Here is a 24,304-nt window from a genome sequence, read left to right on the forward strand (position 1 = left end):
AGTTAGTTGCTGAATACATACACACAGACACATTTTCCCATTGACATAATTCATTATGTATTAATGATGAATTATATCAACTGCAGAAAGCATGGGGAAATGTGTCCGTTTGTGTTTTTGTATTCAGCCATTAATAATGGCCCTGTTGGCCAGGGCCGTCCGGGCACCTAGGCTGCAATGCCTACTGTAGGTGCATGCCCGCAATTTATCCTATAAATAAAAGTGTAATAAAAGCCACAAAATCAATCTTTAAAAAAATGGCACGGAGAGTGTAAGCTGCTGTAAAACTATGCTGCTCCTATTTATTTTTGTATTTATTTTATTTATTTGCCAGTTTTTTTCTTTTGAAACTCAAAAAACAATTCAGGAAATGAAAAAACATCCAGCTCAAGTGTTTTTTTTGTTTGTTTTTTAAGCACTTTTTAATACTTTCCATTGGTTCAATATTTTTTTAACCAACACAAAAAGGATGTTCAATAGCATTGATTCATGCAAAACAATCAAAAACCTTAGTTAGGTGGTTTCTTCCAGACAGCAATGAAATAGTGTATTATTATTGTATTAACAAAAACAATAATAAATAACATGGTAATAACAATGATGTTTCAAAAGTGAAGATGACAACATGATCTGTCATACCAGGCCAATTTATTCTAATAATAATATCAATCATAATTTGCATTTGACACAGTTACAAACTGGGATTGATGGAAATTCAGCTTGTGAGGCCTTGCTCATGCAGTAGGTTTGTTACACGCTGGACATGCAGCCTGCATGCATATTGCATCTTAAGATGTGAAGTGAGAGGAACAGGTCATTCAAGAGGTTTTTATTTATTTACATGTGCCTGCATATAGAGAGGCTCACGCCAACATCTCATTTATGTAATGGCTCCACATTTATCCCATCCCAACATGAATGACAGGTGGAAATGACATCACTAACATTTCAATCGCTGTCCTCTCTCCTGAGTAATACATTCTGAGTGACGCCTATTCTCCCAACAGGGCATTTTCCTCCTTTCAGCTACTTTGTCTTTGCTTTTAATACCTATCTCAGCTACACTGAGAGCTCAGCTGGCACGCACACGCACGCACGCGCACGCACGCACGCACGCACACACGCGCACACGCACACACACACACCTTTCTTTCTCTCCGTTTCATTTGACTGGTCCTACATGCTTGTATTGCAGCATCACTGTGCTATCCAATTGGCATAATTGAGCCAGGTCAGATGATAAAGGGAACCATAACTAATCAATAGAGGTGAAATAAAAAACAGCTCTTGGTTATTACTTCTGTCCTTTCCAACACCAAGCACCCTCCCTCAACCCTCATGCACACACACACACGCACGCATGCACGCAGCCACGCACACACGCACGCACGCAAGCACACACGCATGCACGCACGCACGCACGCACACATGCACACACACATGCACACACACACAATGTAGCCTTCCGACCACTTTTACAATGTACGCGTCAAATTCCTCCATTCCCCAGGCAGTTAGGGGCTCAACATCTTCTTGCTCAAGGACACCTGTCCTGGACAGAATGCCAGGACAAGCAGGGATCAAACCGGGAACCTTCCAACTCCCAGACGACTGCCCTGCCTCAAGCCTAGGCTATACCTGCTGTTTATCACAACGTGTCAAATGGCGTTTGTTTGGACAAAGTGTGGTGGTCTGTGCCCTCTGGGATGTGAAGAAGAGAGGAGGCTGAGGGGCTGGCCAGCAGCAGCGGCATGGAGACAGATGAGGCCGAGGCTCTGACAGGCTGCCACTCTTCTCCAACGCCATCTCATCAGCATGACACAGCTGTCACAGCCCTATTTCAGGAAAATTAAACAGCCTTACGGTAAACTGGCCTGCCAAGGGGGAGGGGGAAGGAAGAGGCAGCCCGGTGTGTGTGAGTGTGTGAGAGAGAGAGAAAATGTATAAGCTTGTGGTATGCAGATGGCCATAGCACTCCACTCCTCCCCCTACTTTAAGCACCATCCTCTCCCTTTGACATGGTAATGGTTCCAAATTGATGAAGACACTTCACTCATTCTGCGACAACTCTACTGGCAAGCTACATAAACGCTCCCCTCCACCCCTCATCCATCAATCACCCCTGTCCTCCCCTGCTGCCTCCTGCCCATTGGCTGGGCGGGGACTTGTTTAATCAGCTAATTCGCTTGTCTTTGGCTGCCGTTAATGACCGTGCCACCCCTGGATTACCGCATCATCTCGTTCTCCTAATCTACACTGATTAACTGCTCATCAAACTATTAGCCCCGCCATTGTCTCTGTCATGCCGAGCAAAGGTTGTGGTGTTCAAACGTTTCTGTTCCTTTAATCCTCTTTCCAGAACCACGGGAAGTGAACTTGGAACTGGAAGGAATGCATTAACCTGTGCATGAATTAATAAATGTAGTCATTCTTATAATCATTTAACCTGCTGCAGCTATAATCTTCTCATTTAACCATGACTGTTTGCGTAGGCTACACAGTAAAAAGAAAAACTGTTATTTCCAAAAATGTTACATTTGTACACTCTCATGAAGTGCATATAATGCTGAAAACAGTAAAGGGCCAAAAAATGGTGGTACATGACTTTAGGCTTGCTTTTATGTCTGGACATCACCAAGAGACCCATACAGGTTTCTTGAGACGCAATCCTTCTAAAATCGTACAAAGAATAGTAAGGGGAGCAAGAGGTCATTCCTGGCTAGTTAAAACGAACACATGGTGAATAAAGTCCAGGATTGGATGGAAAACGATACATGTCTAGCATTGTGTGTTATAGCATGGTGCCTGTGCATTAGATGAAAATACTGTATGTGCCTATATGATATTGTTCTGGTCTGCTGACAACTTTCTTGCTGTTTCAGCACAATGAGGCAACTAGAGGTGAAATACTTGTGATGCCTTTAAAAAGAAAATCACAACATCCAACCTGTTCTGACCTTACATGGCAAATAAAAACTATCGATCCCCCCACCTCCCCTCCCCATATCCCACTTTAAAAGACTTATTGTTGAGCTCCACTTTCATCTAATCACTTGGCAAAACAGCCCAGGTTCTAAATAAAGAAGGAATAAATAAAAAAGTCTTCAGGCCAACGTGTTGCTCTCACCTTTGCAGATGAAATTACCCGAAAAGCTGTTACAAATCAATATAATCAATGCAATCAGCTAACTGACACAGGCAATCTCCTGCCAGTAAGTAAAATACCCCCGGCGGAGATCTTTCAATCTCTCGTGCCATAATTGCCCCCGAGGGCGACGTTAGTGTGTAGCATTTTGTACACTTAATTAAATTAGCGAGCTCTGTAGACAGCATAGGTGGCCGAGCTCACAGTGAATGGATAGGCCTGGCGCTGTGCCAGTAATTAAGGCAATACCTTTCCTGATTACGCCAATACCCCTTAATGAACTCATTATGCATTTTAACCCAAACACTCCCCAGAATTAATGAGTTCAAAGAAAGTCGCTCTTGGAAGAAAACAACTCCCCATCCATAAGAAGAAGTCATAACTCATCCACAGTGGAGTGGGCAAAATGGGTCCATATTCCTCTCTCTCTCTCTCTCTCTCTCAATACAGCCAAGGTTAATTTGGTCCTTGATTGACAGCAAAAGTTCTGGGTACTGCTTGCATAAAGCTTGAAGTGAGTAGGAGTGCCCAGGATGGCAGGATCACTGGCATGGACATGCATTTAAAATGCTCTATGCTTCCAATAGCAAACTGTCTCAGCTCTGTACTCTTCTTCTGCAAAATGGCAGAGGTCTAAAGATAAGCTAACAGAGGCTTCACGGAAATATTAGTTACAGTGCACTCATCACACACACACACACACACACACACACACACACACACACACACACACACACACACACACACACACACACACACACACACACACACACACACACACACACACACACACACACACACACACACACACACACACACACACACACACACACAATGATTTAAAGGGACCTAAGAACACTGCAGGGTGAGAGTAGCTCAGAACTGACCCATAATGCTTGGCTAATTAAATAATTCACTAATTGATTCATCGCCAAATCAATAAAGCATACAGATGGTTTATGGCTTGAGAGCTGCAGCATGTATGCACACGTGTGTATGAATGTGCGTGTGTGCGATGGTGGCGAGGCATGCGATCAAAACCCACACATAACGTCCAAATTGCCAGTGCATCCCCCTTAATAACTGTATGACAAAGGAACAGCACGTGAAATTGGGTGCTAAAATGTGGGCGAACATTGAGTTGACCTTGCGCTTGTGTTGCATGACATCATTTCAGACCCTCACGGGCAGATGATGGTAAATATAAAGGTGGGGGCGGTGTGTGTCGTTGAGCCCATAAACACACAGCCTCCATCCTAAACCCAATCCCAGGGGAGTCTGGGGGATATAGGTGGGTCTAGTGTGCTGTTGCTGATAGTGTTAATGAAAGTGTAATGAATCCTAGCGGTTCTCTCGCGTGTATGAAAGCATGTGGACTGTAAATTTTGGTGTGCGAGTATGAAGCCGGTTTATTATTGGTCATTCTCATGTATATGTGCCCGCCAGGGTAAGCGTTACCTCTGAGAATGATTAGAGAGGGAAGTGTGGTACGACGTCACATTGATCCGAGTGACCCTAAAAGTTGTGACACACACACACACACACACACACACACACACACACACACACACACACACACACACACACACACACACACACACACACACACACACACACACACACACACACACACACACACACACACACACACACACACACACACACACACACACACACACACACACACACACACACACACACACACACACACACACACACACACACACACACACACACCTGCTTGTGCATTAAAATAAATAGATACACACCGTAATTAACATGATTAAAGATTTTAATGTGCCTAAATGTAATTGGGACTTGGAATGGAACAAAGGGTCACTCTTTTAGGTGGGAAGAGTCACCTAAAAGATATGAACCAAATCCTGTTCATCATGATGGATTTAAACAAGTCATTTACATATGAAATTATGTTTTTGATGAACATAAAAGTTGCATAATCAAATGCACTTGACATGATCGTGTAACATTGAAAATAAATGTTTTAAAAATAATAAACAACTACAACATTTCCAAACCCTGCTACAGTAGCATTTTAAGAATGTGACAAATGACATTGTTATTGATTAAACAATATTAAATGTCTTCATTTTTGTTATGCATGATCAAAATGGTGGTAGAATCACTTGCAGTATATTGATGGATCTCACAATACAGTATACTCTTCTTAATAACCTACTGTCTATTTATTGCATTTGTGAGGCACTAACCATTGTACAAAATACAGACATCAATATGTAATTTAAAAACACTGCATATTTGCACAGTATTCATAATTATTCCAATAAACGACATGTAGCAGTAAAAAGCTATGCAAATAAAAAATAAATATTAGATTCCAGCTGCTCTGTAGTCCAATATCACATTGTTATTCATTCACTCTACATGAATTAAATTGCAATTAAATGCCCCAAACAGTAAACAGCATTCCTTAAAAACAAAAAAAAGTACCATTAGAATCTTCCTTCAACTTATACTATTTACTCAGAAAACTAGTTCCTGAGAGAGAACAATTAAAAAAAAAAAAAAAAAACTTTCTCTTTTTAGGTTCAAGCAAATAATAGGCCACCCAAAAAATAAAACAGGCAATATACTAAAATGTTAGGAATTTACACATACACAAATGGAATCGGGGGGGGAAAAAGTGCGGTAAAATGTTACAATGTAACAGTAGCAGATGTGTGACAGATCATCTACTGATAAAAGTGGATCCAGTGGTATCCGTTCGATAAAACTTTGACATGATGGTTACTGTACATTTCACTTGGGTCAGTGTGGACCAGCTCCAACTCACTGTCATATTGCTGTGCTGTCAAAACAGTGACCCTGCTCACTGCTCAGACATGCTACACACAAAGACATGACATTGACTGACAAATGAAAGGGGCCACACAGTGATGGTGGAGCACCTCAGTGTGTTCAAATGCAGCATTGCAGGCGAGGAGCACTCAACAGTGGATTCTGAGCTTCTCTAAGTACAGGCATATTTTCATAGTTGTAATTACACAGGCATTACTGCAAGAGGGATGCAAAATGCGAAAAGGCAGTAAACCAAAGAAATTCCCAGCTCATAAATGGTCCCTATAATTTCCTCTAAGCATGTGGATCATATTTGGGGCAGTTTCCATCCATTGGAAAGTTTGGCAATGCTTTTTGGTAATCAGTTTCTGATCTAAAAATATATTTTTGGGTTATCAGTGACATTCAATTAAAAAAAAACGCGTCTTCATAAGGCCTTGCACTCCTCAGTCTTGACTGTTTCAAATGTAAACAGTTAAAATTTTAATGTTTCTTTCAAAGAATCAGTGGTTTCACACAAGCTCAACCAACCACAGCAAAGTGTGGTGAAATGCTCGCTTCTTGCCAATATTTCCAAACTGGATGAAAATATGTACCCAAGTTGACTACATCAGACTTCAATAATTTATATATAAAAAAAAGAAAATAGATATTTTCAAACTCAAGGTGTGCAAAGTTCTCATTCCAAGGCTACTTTCGCCCTCGTCTAGCACACTGGGTTCTGTCAGACCATGTTTGTTTCTGTGTTAGGGCTGCGACTCTGCAGGTCCTGGACCTGGTCCAGAACCCAGTTGATGTCGGGTCTCTCCTGGGGATTAGACACCATTATGGAGCTAAGCAGCATCTGCAGGCCTTCAGAGTAACTGACACACACACACACACACACACACACACACACACACACACACACACACACACACACACACACACACACACACACACACACACACACACACACACACACACACACACACACACACACACACACACACACACACACACACACACACACACACACACACACACACACTTTAGTTTGATCCCAATTGAAAAATGTAAGCCTCAGAAAACTTCCCTGTTGGGCAGGCACTCAAGTGGGGGGCTTCATGCCTGTGGTCTTGCAGGATTGTGTAGAGTGTAGACTACTAGCCTGGCAGCGCCAGACTATTATCACTGCGCAGTGCGTACATATTAGTCTGGAATCTGTGTGGAACCTGCATTTCCAAGGGCCGGATAAAAAAAAATGCCTCTGGCTTTTGCAATGGCAGATTTGTCTGGTTTCCAGGCTAGAAGACTACAGCCACAGTCTCACAAGTTATATACAGTATAGAGCATTGTATGATTGCAGTTTGTTAACAGATACATGAGATATGTATGTATGCATGATGCAGGGCTGGGCGAAATGACTTCAAATCAAAAATCAAGATTTCAAACTTTTGCCTCGATTAATTAAGTAATGAATGTATTTTGTTTTGTTGAAAATAGCCGAACTACAAACAGATCTACAAGTTGTCGCATTGCAACATGTTGTCAAGCAAATGGAGTAACAGTAGTAATAAACTAGTAGTAGCATCAGTTTGTTGGACTAGAAAGTGGTTAGCATCAACAGAGGGTATGCACATGCATAAAGTGAGTGACAAATCGAATGGCAGTAAGTTTAACGTGGTTTAATGTCATTTAATGCAATCAGATAGGACTTTTCTGTTTGGATGTATGGGCTGTCAAGGCCAGAAAGTAGTTTTTGCCTAAAATAAAAGGGAAAGCTGGCCTGTTGCCCGAGTCCAGTGCATTCTGCCAACTTCCGGTCCAGGACTTGTCACACTTCGCCTAGCACTTCGCCAATAGAAGTCTATGTAGAAGAGCCGCCATTGGACTGGCCTCATGAAGTGAACAGAGTTGTCACAACTCTCTCATCTATATGGCGCTGCCTCTAGCCAATGGGACAGCAAGCAACAACCTGCCTGATTGGCTGCCTCATCTCAGGCTACCTCTAGCCAATGGGACAGCAAGCAACAACCCGAGGCTACTAGTGCTTCCAGTAGCGAGCTAGTCATGAGTCTGAAACACTGCAGCGCGGAGCGAGTGACATGGGGCAGATTAAACGATGCAGTCTACCATTCATTGTCAAAGGAATCCAGCGACATGACGTTGCAAAGGCGCAATGATGCATGTACCTGTAGCTGCTCCAAATCAACTCACAACGCATTTTTGCATCGTTTCAACTGCCCGTGTGAACCCACCATTAGATGCATCGTGATGCGGCTGTGTGCGCACGATTCTGCATCGACACAGTGGCATGACATAATCGATTATAAAGTCTAATGGTGCGGTCACAAGGACAGTTGAAACGATGCAAAAACACGTTGCGAGTTGATTTGGAGCAGCTACATGCATCGTTGCGCCTTTGCAACGTCATGTCACTGGCTTCCTTTGACAATGAATGGTAGACTGCATCGTTTAATCTGCCTGTGAACGCAGCATATACAATTATTGTTGAATTCCCAATGGGAACAATGCATTCGACTGTCGACTGTGATGCTATGTTAGCAACATGATGTCCCGCTCCCTCTGAGGGACAGAGGGAGGCTGAGACCAACAAGTCATAAAAAGTCAGCCAGTATTTTCAAATTAGACAATCTCACCACATTTATCAGTCAAGATGTTAACGCCGCAGTAACAAGGACATTCTACACGTTCACAACTTGTCACAATGTGCATTGTGAGATTGTAGGTCTGCTATATGTCTCTCAGCTGACAACGTGGGTCCATTTGGACTTATAAATAAAACAGGCATTCATATGTACCGTATTTGACTGCTTGTATTAACTGGAAGAAATATATAGACAGCTGAGTTCAAGATGCATCATAGTATCGATTGGAATTGTTAACAGGTGAATCATAATCGAATCGAAGTGTGAGACCAATGAAGATACACCTTTAGTTACAAAGATAACGCAACTTTAGTTTGCTGTTCTTCTCAATGACGATAATTCACTACAAGGTGCCCCCCCCCCCCCCCCCCCCCCATCTATTACTGTCGGTCTGCCTCATCCATTACTGTCAAATAGTGGCCTAAGTCCCAGTGTAAATGCTTGTAAGCACACTTTAAGCAACGACATGACATGCCATAAAGACAACTTGCTATCATGTGAACAGCAGCCACTCAGTGAAAGCTGTCTGCAGTCAGTCATCAGCTCAGCACTCAGCAGTGTGGAGGCATTTTAAGCTTAAAGAAAAACAATACAATAACAGAAAGGTCTAAAAAAGAGTCAAGTGCGTTTTGAGGTGCAGCAGTGCTGTATATAGCTTACTAAGTTTTATAGCTGAAAAACAAACTATAGTAAAATAAACAAATATACTATCTGGCTGGAATCAGTATCGTCAGATATTATACAACAGGTAGTTCAGACAAAGCATTTTGATTTGTCAAAATAGGCTCTCCACCTGTGCTCAAATCCCAATAAACTAAGAATACAGTCATGTTCAAATGAAATAGGCATCATTACTGTAAATATCACTTTGCCATTGATATAACCAGAAATGTCAACAGATTTCTATAGTAATGAAGCTGCTAATCAGTCTAGTTAACGTTACATTATAGGCATCAGATTTGACTGTGTGTAAAGAACTATCACTACAAACTGGCTACATTTCACCATTACATTTATTTTTGGATTTTCTTGAATAACATTAATAATAAAAAGACGTGTAGTTGCTAACCATAGTATGATCGAGAGTGTTTTTGCCACTACTAATACTAATGGAACAAGCGGTTAACTGCATCATTGTTGTGGCAATAACAACAGTTAAGAATACCCTCTTGAGTAATATCGCTTACCTCAAGGTTGTGGCTCTGATATGGGAAATTAAAAGAGTGGTTATATGGGGCCATTCCTACTGAGATCTTACCTGCAATGTTGAGGGATAACTACAGGATTCTGAACAGCCAAGGCAACGCTATCCCCTTTCTGAAACACCATGTCATACGGCCCCTCTAGGATCATCATGCAATACAGCACACAGCCGAGTGACTGAAGGAAAGAAGTAAATTAATAAATCAACAGAAAAACAATCACCAACAGGTCTGAAGCATCAAGTGTTATAATGTTGAATGATTCTGATATAAGGGTGGGAAGCACCAGTGTCACGTTACATAACAAAACTACTGACTGTGAAATTAAACACTGTACCCAGATATCGGTGCGCTCATCAATAATGCAGTGGCTCTCCACATTGAAGAGCTCAGGAGCCCTGTAGGAAATTGTACATCGCTGGGCTGCCCAGTCCTGAATGGTCATGGCCTCTCTGGTTCCTCTCACCTACAGTATGAAACATTATCATGCATGTAAAGTTAAGCCTAATGGGTTAGAATTAACACTACATGAACACATAGGTTTTGATACCGATGTGTTTTATATCTGTCTTAAATTGTTTTATATATGTGATCTCATCAGCATTGAAAATGAGGGGGAACCTCAATGCTCTTTTCGAGAATAAATAAAGGTTTCAATCAATCAATACAGCATTTACAATATATTCAGCACACAATCAAAAGAAAATATAGTGTGTGTTCTTGTGTTCACAGTTGTCAAGTAATTAAACTCCAGGTGAATGCAAGGTGCTCACAAAGTCGCATGCAGGTCGAAACCATTTCTATTTTATTTATTTTTTATTGTGGTATGCCCCAAACTACAGTAATAAAGGCATTTAAACCACTTAAGCCCTATTTTATAATTCATCATACGATGGTGTTGTGTGACGAAAATATCTTATCTACATACAACCTCACAATGTTTCGCATTTTAAACACATGGGAACTTGCCATGTGCATTGTTAACCACATCTTTGGCTTGGTACGACTCAAGTATCTCTGAAGTAAGCCAGAGCGCTTCTCCTTTTTTATATTCTGCGAAGGATTTTTCCAAATTATGGGTTGGATTTAGACGAATGCGCAGAGAGAGTTTCCGCGCAGTTTCAAAGCAGTGCCGCTTGACACCGTAGTTGTGATTGCTGCTCTGCAGTTTCATCTATTCTTGTTGCGTGTCAAAGTATGAATCAGGTTTTTAGTTTTACTCTATTTGGCAGTGTTTTTCAGTGCCCCCAGGGGGGTCCCCAATCATTTTGGGGGGTCCCCAGATGATTAACTGAATATGCAACATTGTTTTCTCACTCAACAGTAAACAAACCAACATACAGTATACTAGAGTAAGTGTACGTATACTGGATATCTGCACATTTCTAAAGTGACAATTTAAGGACTTTTAAAACCTTTTCAATCGTTCTGAAATTACATTTTCTTTGTGTTACAACAACAAGTAATCAACAAACTACACGATATGATATAAATATAATAATAAGAAAGTGTGAAAATAGCCGAATTACATGCTCATGTAGATCAGCTATTTTCACAATATTTATCTGTGGAACAGAGTCGAACTATATGTAAAATGCCGCAGCTCGCTTGGTCTTCAACCAGCCAAAATTCTCACATGTCTCCCCCCTGCTCCGCTCCCTGCACTGGCTCCCGGTCGCTACCCGCACAGAATACAAAACTCTGATGTTGGCATTTAAAGCAACCAAAGGTATGGCTCCCCCATATCTTGCCAGCATGATTGAACCCAACCCTCCCGCGCACTCAGATCAGCCAACGCAGGGAAGCTGGAAGTACCCTCACTAAAAACGCCGGGACAACGCTCCACACGTCCTAAACTCTTCTCCCTTCTGGCCCCAAAACTGTGGAATGCACTTCCCGTTGCAATCAGAACTGCAGCATCACTCCCGATCTTCCGCCGTAGTCTGAAAACCCACCTTTTCAGACTCCATCATGGCCCATAGCACTTACCCTACCCCCCTTAGACAGCACTTCTTAGACTTATATAGCATTTGAAACAGACTCATAGCATGTCATGTAGACAGCACAATAAGTGCATTGTATGTAGTCATAGCACTTCATAGTATATATGTACAGCATAGTATAGCATATATGTATAGTTTATATGTATAGTGTCATTATATAGATATGTTCTAGTTATAGTTTATATGTATAGTGTCATTATATATATATATGTTCTAGTCACGTTCTTAGCTTACGCATGTTTCGCGATAAATGCATTTTACATATGTGATGTATTCCCATGCTTTTTGTTCTTGCTTAATGTAAATCGCTCTGGATTAAGAGCGTCTGCTAAATGCCTAAATTGTAAATTGTAAATTGTAATCTATAAAGATAGATTCAGAGCTCCGTAACTGAATTAAAAGGGAAAGTAATATATATATATATATATATATATATTTATTTTTTTGCCGATGGGCTCCCAGATTGAACTAAATGTGCGGCTTGAGAAGTTTGAGAACCACTGCTCTATGGGACTCAATTAATGTCTCACCTCAATTCTGGCTCTGTTCATAGAGCCCAAGTCCATCAGAAGGGGTCTGTCACCCTCCTCCAGGAGCACATTGGTGGGCTTCAGGTCTCTGAAAGAAACAAACACATCATTTATGTGCTTGACACCCGACAACATAACTATTTAAAAATCCACAGTATTGAATCATATTCAAATATACTCAATACTCACACAATTAAGCACTCTTTAGCTTTGTAAAATTATGACTACTGTTTGTAATTGAATAGGGTGCGCAGCAATAGATGTAATTTAAAGTTTGTTATTTCAAGTCAGATCTGTGCAACTGTACATATACATGTGGTTCTGATCACAGGGATTACTTGGCAAAGGTGTATTAAGGTATTGAGGAACATATCTTCTGTTATATTGCTGTTTGGAATAAGAAACCAAAAGATTGTGAATTTCCCTATATATTTCTACCAAGAAATAAAAAAAACTACCTCAAAGAACTACTGCTGCACCAAATATTTGTACAGATTGTATGTACAGGTATTCTAAACATGCACGACTGTAGTGTAGCATACCTGTGTGCATAACCTTTGTCATGAATAGCCTTGAGGCCAGAGCAAATACCATGCAAGATGTGCAAGATCCGTCTTTCAGCCATCAAGGTCCCCTTGTCTCTAAGTTTCTCCAACACGGACCATAGGCTGCCCTTCTACACATACATACAAACAAACAAACACATTTCAGAATGACTCAAGAAGAAGACAATTTATTTTTACAGAAAACAAATAAAATACTATTAGTGTCAACTCACTCTAATGTAGGGTAGAAGTAACCAGGCTTCACTCTTTCCTCCGCGGTCTACGAAGGTGTGTGCCGTCAAGCCCAGGATGTTGTGGTGGTTGAACAACTGATGCATCTCCACCTCCGTCTGCGCCTCTTGACGACCCTCACGGTCATGACACAGGATCCTCTTCAAAGCATAGAAGCGACCGTCCTGAACACCTTCCACCAGGTCCACATAGCTGAACCCACTGGCAGGGGAGATGGAAAGAGATTAGGGGCGGAACTGATGATCGAACGAATGGATTTAACCGATTTTAAAACAATAAAACGACATATAATACAATTATAGATTAATAATCTACCGTATCCCAATTTTGGACACGTAGGGATCGATTATAGAAAAAATAAATACAAATTAAAAAAAATGATAACGTAGCCGATCTACATAATACAAATCATATTTTCACAATTTTTGTATGACATAGTTGTGCGGTCAAGAATAAAATAGGGTTTAAGAGATTAATTGATTTGTTAGAATATAAAAAATAAGAAAACCCCCTGCTTGTCAATATTATTGGAGAAAATAAGTGATAGTCGCATTCCTAAAAGAGATGGGGAGAGCAATAAGGGGAATGACGATGGGCATAGCATGGATAGGGCCCGTGCTGCCGTGCTGTGGAATCATGAATTTCAATGTACACTGATCACATGCATTTTCTTACCCTTCATCAAGTTTCTGGATGAAGAAATATCTCTTGTTGTCAATGGTAATGGATCCACGAGAGCATAAACACAGGGCCTGACCCATCATTTCTGGTACATTGCTTGGCACCAAATGATACCCAAGGACTGAAAGACAAATGTTTAATTCATTTTAACTGGCAAGTTCGAGAGGCTGCTTTAGAGAACTGAGAGACAGAGGGAAAGAGAAACGTGATGATGATTTGATTGATTGATTGAAAATTTTATTAACAGTTTGCAGAATTACAGTACATTTCAAGCACAAACTCAATACAAAGGCTGTTAACTGTGACTGGACGACCCAATTAAGCATTACACTCGTTTACAACAGGATCCACCATGTTCAAATCATCAAAACATTTAGAGACGTACAAATAGACACTTCTATATAGACAAAGAACAGTACAGGAATTCATCATAATGGAGGTACAAAGGGAAAGGAAACATATACAGTGAGGGAAAAAAGGGGGGGGGGGGGCGGTGGGGGGGATTCAGATTTTACGGGGGCCAGTTTCGAATTGCAGCCATCCGTAGGTGCCCTTTGAGAGCGGTTTTGAAGGAGTCAAGGGATTCGCATGTCTTAATGACTGTTGGTAGGGCGTTCCACATTTTGGTGGCATAGGAGCGAAAATAATTTAGTCCCTTGTTTGTGCCGAATCTGGGTTGAACATGATTCGTTGCACTCCCTCTGGTGTTGTGGGTGTGGACTTCGTTAACATTAAGGAAGTATCTACACAGGTACATGGGTATCTTGGTGGAGTATCGAATCTTGTGGACCAGACCCATTGCAAGATGCTGTACTCTGTCGCCGACCCTAAGCCATGCCAGTCTGTCAAAGTGGGCAGGGGTGAGGTGGGTTCGGGGGGTGAGGCCAAGTAGGAGCCTGACCAGTTTGTTTTGGGAGGTCTGGAGCCTAGTTTTAAGGGCCTTTGAGGTGCTGTGGTACCAGGAGGTGCATGCATAGTCAAAGAAGCCTTGTACAAGGGCTCCTGTTAAGGTCTTCAAGGTGTTTTTGTCGACCAGTGAGGAGATCCTGTAAAGGAATCTTGTTCTTTGGTTGACTTTTTTGATTACGTTGGTGGCCATTTTATCACCGGAAAGATTAGCCTCCAGGATGGAACCTAGGTAGGTAATTTCATCTTTATGTGTGATAACATTGTCACCCACTCTAACCAAGAAGCCATTTGCCTTGCTGAGATTACTATTAGATCCAAAGAGAATGGATTCAGTTTTTCCCAGGTGTAAAGATAGTTTGTTATCAGCGAGCCAGGTGCAGATTCTACCGAGTTCAGAGCTGAGGGCATTTTCAACCTGCAGTTTGTCCCTGTCCGAGACCAGCAGTGCCGAGTCATCTGCGAACAGGAACAAGTTGCAGTCACAAGCTGAAGTCATGTCGTTAACATATATTAGGAACAGTAGAGACCCTAGTATGCTTCCTTGTGGAACGCCACAGCTCACTGGGAGGGGGGGGGGACAGTGTTCCGTTCACTTCCACTAGATTAAAAGCAACCAAATGAAGTTGACAAAGACGATATGTGACACTATAGGGACTGTACCCGCTGCAAATAATAGTTTTTGGTTTATCAAAATCAAAATACAAGTGGAGCTGCAGGCTGTAATGCACATGAACATAGCTGGCTAGAGCTACAACAGTTCATTTTGAATTGATGTGCACAGTGCACTGCTAGACAACTTAATGCCAGCATTAATCCAGATTCCAGAACTAGGTACCGTAGCACACATGACTCAGCTATACCAACTTCACAGAATGAAATTGAACATAATATAATATAGAATGTTAAATTGGTTACCGCAGTGTTGTAAAACAGCCGGTTTGTTATGTTTCCTTCCTCATCTTCTTCTCTTCAAGTAGTCAAATAACGCTTGCAAACTAGTGTCTCTAGAGCGCCTTGCAGCGGCGTGATTAGGCGTTGCCGTTTACAAGCTGTATTTTGGATGTGCAATCTTTGATGACACGCACACACACACACACACACACACACACACACACACACACACACACACACACACACACACACACACACACACACACACACACACACACACACACACACGCACACACACACGCACACACACACACACACACACACACACACACACACACACACACACACGCACACACGCACACACACATAGTATACCCTATGCGCATGCATTGTGGGAAAGTGAGTTTAACATTGTTTAACGATTAACGTTGTTTGATGCAATCAGATAGGACTGTTCTGTTTGGATGTATGGGTTATCAAGGCCAGAAAGTATTGTTTTGCCACTCAGTAGGGTTTTTTTTTTTTTTTTTTTTTTTGCCACTCAGTATAGTCTGGCAGCCGACAGGCTTCTTTTGTTTAAAGTGGGAAATTAGTCTATATAGTCTTTTTTTATTGGCCTAAAATATTGTCTTTATACATCATGAATCCACTTGCTGACCGGCTGTCACTATTGGGAATCTTTTTTTATAGGGGTTTCTTGTGAACCTACCATTAACATATGGCAGGCAAAAATGTCAAACTTTCCTTTTGCTTTAAGTAGCATGTGACATGTCAAACTAGAGGATTTTCATGATTCTGAATCCATTCCAAGCATTAGTTTTGCAGAAAATACACTCCTTGGGCTAAAAGCAGCCATAGCCACTTGCCCAAATGTGCACAAAATATGCTGACCTCATCACATTTGTCATGACGGCTATGGCCGTTTTTAGCCCAAGGAGTGCATTTTGTGCAAAGCAAAGCAAAGTTCTTTGTTTATCCAGGGTGAATGGACTAAGCTCGACGAACTTGTTTACAGCCAGACCCTGCTCATAGAACATTTCATGGTAGGGGTTCAATGACTTAAAACTAATGCTTGGAATGGATTCAGAATGATGAAAACTCCCTCGTTTTACATGTCACATGCTACTTAAAGCAAAAGGAAAGTTTGACATTTTTGACATTTTTGCCTGCCATATATGGTATGGTAAGGTCACAAGAAACCCCAATACAAAAAATTGCCCAATAGTGACATGCAGCCGGTCAGCAAGTGGATTCACGAATGTATGTATATAGACAATAAAAGGCCAATAAAAAAGACTATATACCAAATTTACCACCCGTCCACCTCGGCTGCCGGACTAGTAGGTGTTCCTGCATAACTTCCAGGGATGATGTCACGCGCATACCCTAGTTGAAATAGGCTATACCAGTAAGACGCCTGAGAGCAAGAAGCGACCTCGCCCTTTAAAGCGTGCACTGGCCATATATGTGGTGTATCTTGAGTGTACAGGGTGTGATGAGGTCAGATCAAGATATGGACTGTCAGAACAGTGCAGCTCCATGGAGATCTAAGGGTGGCAGCGGGGGCTTTGTATTGAATGTACAGGGTTTTGACAAATGACAACCCACCTCATCTCCTAAACTAACCATAACCGCAAGCACAGGAGCAGACGCTATAGTCCGACATGTGGATGAATGTCGGACCAATGCCCTGTCTGAAAAGCGTCCACCTCCCGGGCCCAGGTAGGGCCGGGCCTTCATTTTCGGGCCTGTTGAGAACTCTAGTTTTCACCGGCTGCCAGGCGCAGCTGCACAAATAACTTTGGGGCGGGCCCGTCTAGAGTTTAAATGGACAGGTATCAGTCAAAAGGGACACATCGAAGAGGAAGGATGGATGGGGAACGATCATATTGTCGCAAAGCTTGTCGACATTCGAATGTACTGCATATACAAGGCGTGTCCCAGTGCAGACTGTAACAAGAAAGTTGAAGAACTGGAGAGTAGAAAATACTTCTGTTCAGATGTGTTCACGAGTCACGAGTGGTCACTGCTTTAGCCATATACTAAATTAAGTCCGAGTAGGTTTTATTGGTAATAGGGAAAGATAATGTTCTTGTGTGATTTAATCTGTCTCTACTTTTATTATTAACCTTGTGATAAATTGCTCGTAATAAATCTATATTTTATATTTTGCATTTTCTAATAAAGATTGTATATTTTAATAATAAGTCTGTGGTCCCTCTAGTGTGTATCTATAGCCTCTCGTTACACAAATGCATAAAAAAAACCTTTACAGACTTTAAATACAGACTTCTACTGAAGATCAAAATAGAAGACTCTACGGACGAACTATGGTTGAAATGCTTCCAGGAAACCGCTGAGGTCCTGCTGGGTCACAATGTACAGTCACTGGCAGAACTCAGAGACACTATGAGAGAGACTGCATTCAAAAATGTCTTTCAAAAAATAATCTCTACCAGGCATGTCTTCATAAACAAAGTCTAGCTGGAGACATACAACAATAACGATCAACTGGAGACCATAGAAATCCAACCAGAGGATAGAGATCTCAACAGGGCCGGAAATTAAGGTCTGGCTCACATTTTACGTTCTGAAACTTGCCCAAATTTGTTTTAATAAATATGTGTGTGTGCGTGCGTGCGTGCGTGCGTGCGTGCGTGCGTGCGTGTGTGAAAACGTAAATTTAAAAAAATAAAAATAAAAGGGGGGGAAAGTTGATAACCACAATTCCATAGTTAACTGCGACTCTTGATATTCTCTCAATCAGATTTATAGTCACCTCAGAAAACTCAGAAATGAACAGCACTTTACATCTCAACATTAACTGTTCTGAGGAGACTGTGAATCAGGCATTATAAAATTGCTGCAAGCTAAGAACTATAGTAGTACTGAGGAAGAACAAGTCAGATTCAGAATATGACATTTAAGGGGAAGCGGTTGTATGCCAAGTGGCTCCAACAGAGCCCAGTCAAAATCACTGTTTGGTGATTTTCTCCATACAGCCAAGAACCATGCAGTCCAGAACAACATTCAACTGTTCCTGTTATCTGTAACTTATCTAATAAATCAAACATGCATGTTGCATACTGTAGCTTTATAACTCTATCGCAAACTGGCCAGGCTCTACTTGGCCTCACTACCCGAACCCACATCACCCCTGCCCACTTTGACAGGCTGGAATGGTTTAGGGTTGACAGATTACAGCATTTTGCAATGGGTCTGGTCCACAAGACTTCAAGTATGGCCCTGGGTCACCACCAAGATACCCATGTACCTGTCTATAAATACTTCCTTAATGTCAACGAAGTCCACACCCACAACATCAGAGGGATTTCAACAAACCATGTGCAACCCAGATTCGGCACAAACAAGGGACTAAATTAATTTCGCTCCTATGCCACCAAAATGTGGAACGCCCATATCATTAAGACATGCGGATCCCTTGACTCCTTCAAAACCGCTCTCAAAGGGTACCTAAGGACGGCTGCAATTCAAAACTGGCCCCCGTAAAATCTGAATCCCCTTTTCCCCTCACTATGTTTTCCCCCCTTTTTACCTCCTCTATGATGATTTCCTGTTTTTGGCTATATAGAAGTGTATTTGTACGTCTCCAAATGTTATGATAAATTGAACATGGTGGACCCTATTATAAACAAGTGCAATGCTTTATGGTGTCGTCCACAGTTAACAGTTTTGTATTGAGTTGTGCTTGAAATGTACTGTAATTCTCCAATCTGTTAATAAATAGGCTCCTTCAATCAAGCAAGCATGTAGTCATATCATATCCATTATCCAATACTATAGTCAATCACCAGTTCCCGGAAGCATCCACTAGAGGGAAATGAAATGAAATGAAATGAAATCTATATTTACCCAGGGTATCTGGGCTAAGCTCAAGAACTTGTTTCCAGCCAGGCCCTGCTCATAGAACACATTTCATCGTAGTGGTTGATGCCTTGTTCAAGGGCATTTCAGCGGTGGTAATTTTAACGTGTCGGACGGCTGGTTCGAACTGGGAACCTTCCGGTATCTAGACCGCGCCGCTATCCGTTCGGCCACCGCTGCACTACACAATAACAGTGGAAAAGAGTCACTCAGAGAAGACAATGTGATAATAAAATAAAATAAGACAGTTAGGGCCGGCCTATTTGTGATCAAATCTTAACCTGTACAGGAATGTGCCTAAATGTAGGTTAGAATAAGTTGAAAATACATCTGTGTTATAGTCTGCTAAAGATAGCCTCGAGTACCCCTTTTTTCCTCACTGTATATGTTTATTTTCCCTTTTTTACCTCCTTTATGATGAATTCCTGTTCTGTTATTTGGCTATATTGAAGTGTCTATTTGATACGTCTCTAAATGTTTTGATGATTTGAACATGGTGGACCCTCTTGTAAAACAAGTGTAATGCGTTTATTGGGTCGTCCACTCACAGTTAACAGTCTTTGTATTGAGTTGTGCTTGAAATGTACTGTAATTCTGCAAACTGTTAATAAATATTTCAATCAATCAATCAAAAGTAACACCAATTCAAAATGATTTTCTTTTCCTTTTTTTCATTCTCACGCAGACATGTGGATACCTGTTCTCTGTTTTGTGAGGAGGCGCGCGTGCGGTGGGGGTTGTGTGGAAATTCCTTGTCAAACCAGTTTAACTGGACAGATGCTTCTCTTATTTCCAAAGACATACAGTAGTAGGGTTTACCTTGGCTTCACGACTTGTTAGTTCTGTATAGGTGTACTTAAATTCTCCTTATTAATAATAGGCTAATTGTTTTAAATGTCAAATGCATGTTGGTTCAGGATAGCCTACATTTTGTTTTGTTCTTATGATGCAGCCTATTAATATCTAACCTTGTTTATTGATAATGAGATTTAGTTTTATTGTTACACTTGACAGAAACATGAATACACAGGACCTCAATGGAAATAATCCATGCTTTTGGGGGTTATTCTTTTAGCATCCGTAGCCTATAGGCGCCTATATACAGGCGTATCCGCTGTGCTGTGCTGTGCTGTGTTCAATCAATCAATCAATGAAAAAAATAATAACATAAACAAACTAACAATATAAACTACCTAACATGTTCCAAAACAAGTGCAGGGTGAAAGATGGGAGTGGTGTAGTAAAATGTTCATTCTGGTGACTGAGCAAGCTGTAACATGACAAGGGCTGTTTGAAGAATGTTGTCTAGAAATAAAGAAGCAGACGCTGTCATTGGCGGATGTTGTTGTCATTCGTTGGGTCACACCCAGCACCTGTGAGCGCACCAGGCAGGTATCGATGCAAATGCGCACCGGGCGTGTCGCGCAGACGGACCTCTACTTGGAGTTGGAAGTGAAGACGCTAGCTGGGTCGATCGATTTGGTGATTTTGGTCTGGTTGACCCAATATCAACTATGGGCCGTAAGTCCCGCTCCGGCGGTCCCCCGTATGATCTTTTAATTAAACATGTTCTTGGTTGTGGTCTCATATAAATAGGCCTACAAAATGTGTGTGCCACACCTATGGCTGCTCGGGCACCTTCAGCGGGCACCATAACACTTCAATAATTGCTACAAATAACAATGAAGTTGCATTCGTTTAAATTGTTGGTGCTTTTATTTTAGAACAGAAGATATTTGGTAAATGTTAGCAAGCAAGTGACACTGGCACCTCAGCAATAGTTCACAGCCATTGCCTATAATGAGGTGATTGCGAACATGAATACAGTCTATAGGCTGTTTAAATCCGTGCTATTACTAATCTTCACTTACAGTAGTATATAGGCCTATACGTGATAGGTGAATAGGTAAACATTTAATTAATAGTTATCACTATGAAACTTCCCCAGTTGATTACTTACACGGAGACAATGATTTATTGTATTACACATTTTCTGAAATTGTACATATAATTATGCAAATTAGGCATTAACTAGGAAAATATGCAAAAAATAGAAAATATGAAAAAGCTACTACTGTGGAAGGGCTATCATATATTTTTTCTTGTGACCACCGAGCTCTGACTTTTGGTGCGTTACCCGTTCAAATCAACATTGTAAGAAAGGTGATGGGTCGCACACACCAAGACTGCATTTTAGTTTTTATTCTTTATAACATCGAATGACAGACGTTTTGGCTATCCAGCCTTCAAGGCTATTTTAATAAAAACTAAAATGCAGTCTTGGTGCATATGATAACCCAGGGTTATCATATATTAATTTACTTATATTGACAATTTAATATAGGTATGGTTTTGCCCACTCAATTCATAATTAACGTTCCAATTTTGGAGGTATGGCTCATGAACTAAAAACTGGTTCTGAACTGAACCGGTTCCAAACCGATGGAAAAGGGGTGGTTTTGTTTGGCTTGATTGATATTACTGTATTACTTATTGATATAATTGTCCAGGTAAACCACTTTCATCTTCTTTGTCATGATGGAAATTGAATTTAGAATTGGGAAGCTGACTGTATCCCATTGGCTTTTAATTCAAACCAAGAAACCACATTCTGCCTACAGAATGCTGCTGTTGCTGCAAGAAGGAGAAAGAGGACTATGCCATGGGGTATGGCATGCTAACAAAACATGCACACAATTTATGTTGTTCAGATTTTAGAGAATTAGATATGAGGCTTTTGGCAGGCAGCATACAGGCAGGGCTGATACACAAATAGAAGAGAAGTTTCGTAGCTTGTGGGAGCAACGAAACAGTGTTTCGTAGCTTGTGGGAGCTACGAAACAGTGTGCGGACTACTTCTCTTTCTCCTGTACGTATATTTTTGTTCAGCACCTGAACGTTTTTAGAGATGTGCATGCTTTCATTTGGATTCAGTTTCTGATACACACACACAACTACCACATGCCTGACTGGTCTGTGTTCCGTCTCCAGGGTTCGTGAAGAAGGCGAGTATCGTGACAAAGAGCAGCCTGAGAATGGAGAGAGACCCAATGTAGACAGGCTTGAGAGTGTTCGGAGTGACGATGAGTCCAGTGTGAGGAACACCTCCAAGCCATATGACGAGGACGAGGACGACCGTAGACTCCTGTACGTATATTTTTGTTCAGCACCTGAACGTTTTTAGAGATGTGCATGCTTTCATTTGGATTCAGTTTCTGATACACACACACAACTACCACATGCCTGACTGGTCTGTGTTCCGTCTCCAGGGTTCGTGAAGAAGGCGAGTATCGTGACAAAGAGCAGCCTGAGAATGGAGAGAGACCCAATGTAGACAGGCTTGAGAGTGTTCGGAGTGACGATGAGTCCAGTGTGAGGAACACCTCCAAGCCATATGACGAGGACGAGGACGACCGTAGACCCCCCCAAGGTGCCTTCCAAGCCATCCAGGGTGGAGTACGATGACTAAAATCCTAAATCCAGAAAAACAAACCTTCTTTGGTCCATTGGACACATTGATGTGAGGAAGTAAAGGCTGCTACTACAGAACATAGCCTTACAGAAGAAAATGAATTAGTGTCTGTATTTGTCTGTTTCTCTTTTAAGGCTTTACTGTGAGAAACGTAGCTTTCAATCAAAGGGTTTGACTGTGTGTTGAGCACATACATCACATTGGAGGCTAGTTTAAGCCCTCTGTATAAACAAGCCTCCATTAATATACTGTACATTTTTGTATTGCAGTATGTTTGAACGTTTTATAAGTGCATTGTGGTTTTGAAATGGAAGTTGCATTTGGTATTGGTATTTCATATGATGTTCTGTGTGACTGCTTTGAAAATTCAATCTTCCTCCACTAGACCTCAGGCCAGTCGATATCATTACAAATGGGCCGCTACATCATGTTTTTAACATTATCAAATGTTGTTTGTTCGCCTGTGACTTCAACTATTCAATGAATGAATTTATGATAAATATTGTGAATAATTATACCATTCTTGCTTTGCTAAATCACGGTTATTTTTGTGTAGCCTAATTTTGCGTTTAATTTTCTTGGAATACAATTTTAACATGTAAATAGACTATTTTATTATTTTTTTGATAAAGTTATTGGAAATTCCAATGTAACTAAATGAACTAGGTTACTATAGTGCCAAACAATTCAGCCTGGTCAATAATGGCTACAAATTATGCAAAATACATTTAAATTGGGTACTTATTCAAATACATGTAACATAAATACTGCCAGTCTCTGTTTGTCAAATAAAGCTGTTTGCAAAACAAGTTGTGTGAAGTTTGATGTCTTCAGAATAGGGATCATGTCCCTATTGGCGTTTAACACTAGATGGCGCCACCAGTATCTATAATATCGATAAACGAGTCAACTTTTACTTTTTAACTAGTCTTCCTGTGCGCTTTTCTTTTCCTGTGATCATTTCAATCCAGAATTAATTTATTTAATTATATTTGGGACGTTTCTAAGCAAATTAAAACAAACAATCTCACTATTAATTAATCGTCTGCCGCATGCCCGCATCATAGAACGCGGTTTTAAAATATCTCAAGGTCTCAAGACATAAGACATAAACGTTCGAGTTTACTCCTACTCCGAGTGACCGAGTCCAGACCTGTTACAAAAAGGAAATATAGTAGTGTAGCAACTAGCAGCCTAATCATGTTTCAGGGATTAAGCACACATGGATTAACATTGAGCTATGAACGCCCCCACCCCGTTCATTCACAGCCACCATTACCCATTGTCCTTAACGGACCGAAGCGCCTCCCACCCTAGCCCA

At 41.1% G+C, this 24,304-nt stretch overlaps 2 protein-coding genes across 4 annotated transcripts; one reads left to right on the forward strand and one right to left on the reverse strand.

The window, feature by feature from the left end:
- Window positions 1–552: 552 nt before the first annotated feature.
- stk16 (serine/threonine kinase 16) lies at window positions 553–15,833 on the reverse strand. Of its 3 annotated transcripts, none has more exons than XM_079496643.1 (8): window positions 15,651–15,833; window positions 13,821–13,947; window positions 13,127–13,346; window positions 12,891–13,024; window positions 12,349–12,436; window positions 10,153–10,281; window positions 9,872–9,993; window positions 553–1,835 (listed from the first exon to the last, which is right to left on the reverse strand). In XM_079496643.1, exons 2-8 carry the CDS (start codon window positions 13,907–13,909, stop codon window positions 1,811–1,813), a joined length of 807 nt encoding a protein of 268 aa, XP_079352769.1. In that variant the 5' UTR covers window positions 13,910–13,947; window positions 15,651–15,833; the 3' UTR covers window positions 553–1,810. The 3 variants fall into 3 exon arrangements, with proteins under 3 accessions (XP_079352769.1, XP_079352770.1, XP_079352768.1); XM_079496644.1 differs by lacking the exon at window positions 553–1,835 and adding an exon at window positions 4,920–6,814; XM_079496642.1 differs by lacking the exon at window positions 553–1,835 and adding an exon at window positions 4,920–6,825.
- A 5,129-nt stretch (window positions 15,834–20,962) lies between these two features.
- LOC306920043 (uncharacterized protein) lies at window positions 20,963–23,792 on the forward strand. Its single transcript, XM_079496648.1, has 4 exons — window positions 20,963–21,032; window positions 22,133–22,178; window positions 22,503–22,658; window positions 22,781–23,792. Exons 1-4 carry the CDS (start codon window positions 21,026–21,028, stop codon window positions 22,974–22,976), a joined length of 405 nt encoding a protein of 134 aa, XP_079352774.1. The 5' UTR covers window positions 20,963–21,025; the 3' UTR covers window positions 22,977–23,792.
- Window positions 23,793–24,304: the final 512 nt, after the last annotated feature.

Source organism: Electrona antarctica, assembly GCF_951216825.1.
Source record: "Electrona antarctica genome assembly, chromosome: 3".
Classification (NCBI taxonomy): domain Eukaryota; kingdom Metazoa; phylum Chordata; class Actinopteri; order Myctophiformes; family Myctophidae; genus Electrona; species Electrona antarctica.

What these genes read in the sequence shown, in the direction of transcription:
- LOC306920043 (XM_079496648.1), top strand. An exon ending in AAAGAGGACTATGCCATGGG is followed by an intron (nt 22,179 to 22,502) that starts GTATGGCATGCT and finishes TTCCGTCTCCAG; the next exon opens with GGTTCGTGAAGAAGGCGAGT. An exon ending in GAGGACGACCGTAGACTCCT is followed by an intron (nt 22,659 to 22,780) that starts GTACGTATATTT and finishes TTCCGTCTCCAG; the next exon opens with GGTTCGTGAAGAAGGCGAGT.
- stk16 (XM_079496642.1), bottom strand. Translation starts at nt 13,909, where the DNA reads ATGATGGGTCAGGCCCTGTGTTTATGCTCTCGTGGATCCATTACCATT. An exon ending in TACTTCTACCCTACATTAGA is followed by an intron (nt 13,025 to 13,126) that starts GTGAGTTGACAC and finishes ATGTATGTGTAG; the next exon opens with AAGGGCAGCCTATGGTCCGT. An exon ending in TGAACAGAGCCAGAATTGAG is followed by an intron (nt 10,282 to 12,348) that starts GTGAGACATTAA and finishes TTCATACTGTAG; the next exon opens with GTGAGAGGAACCAGAGAGGC.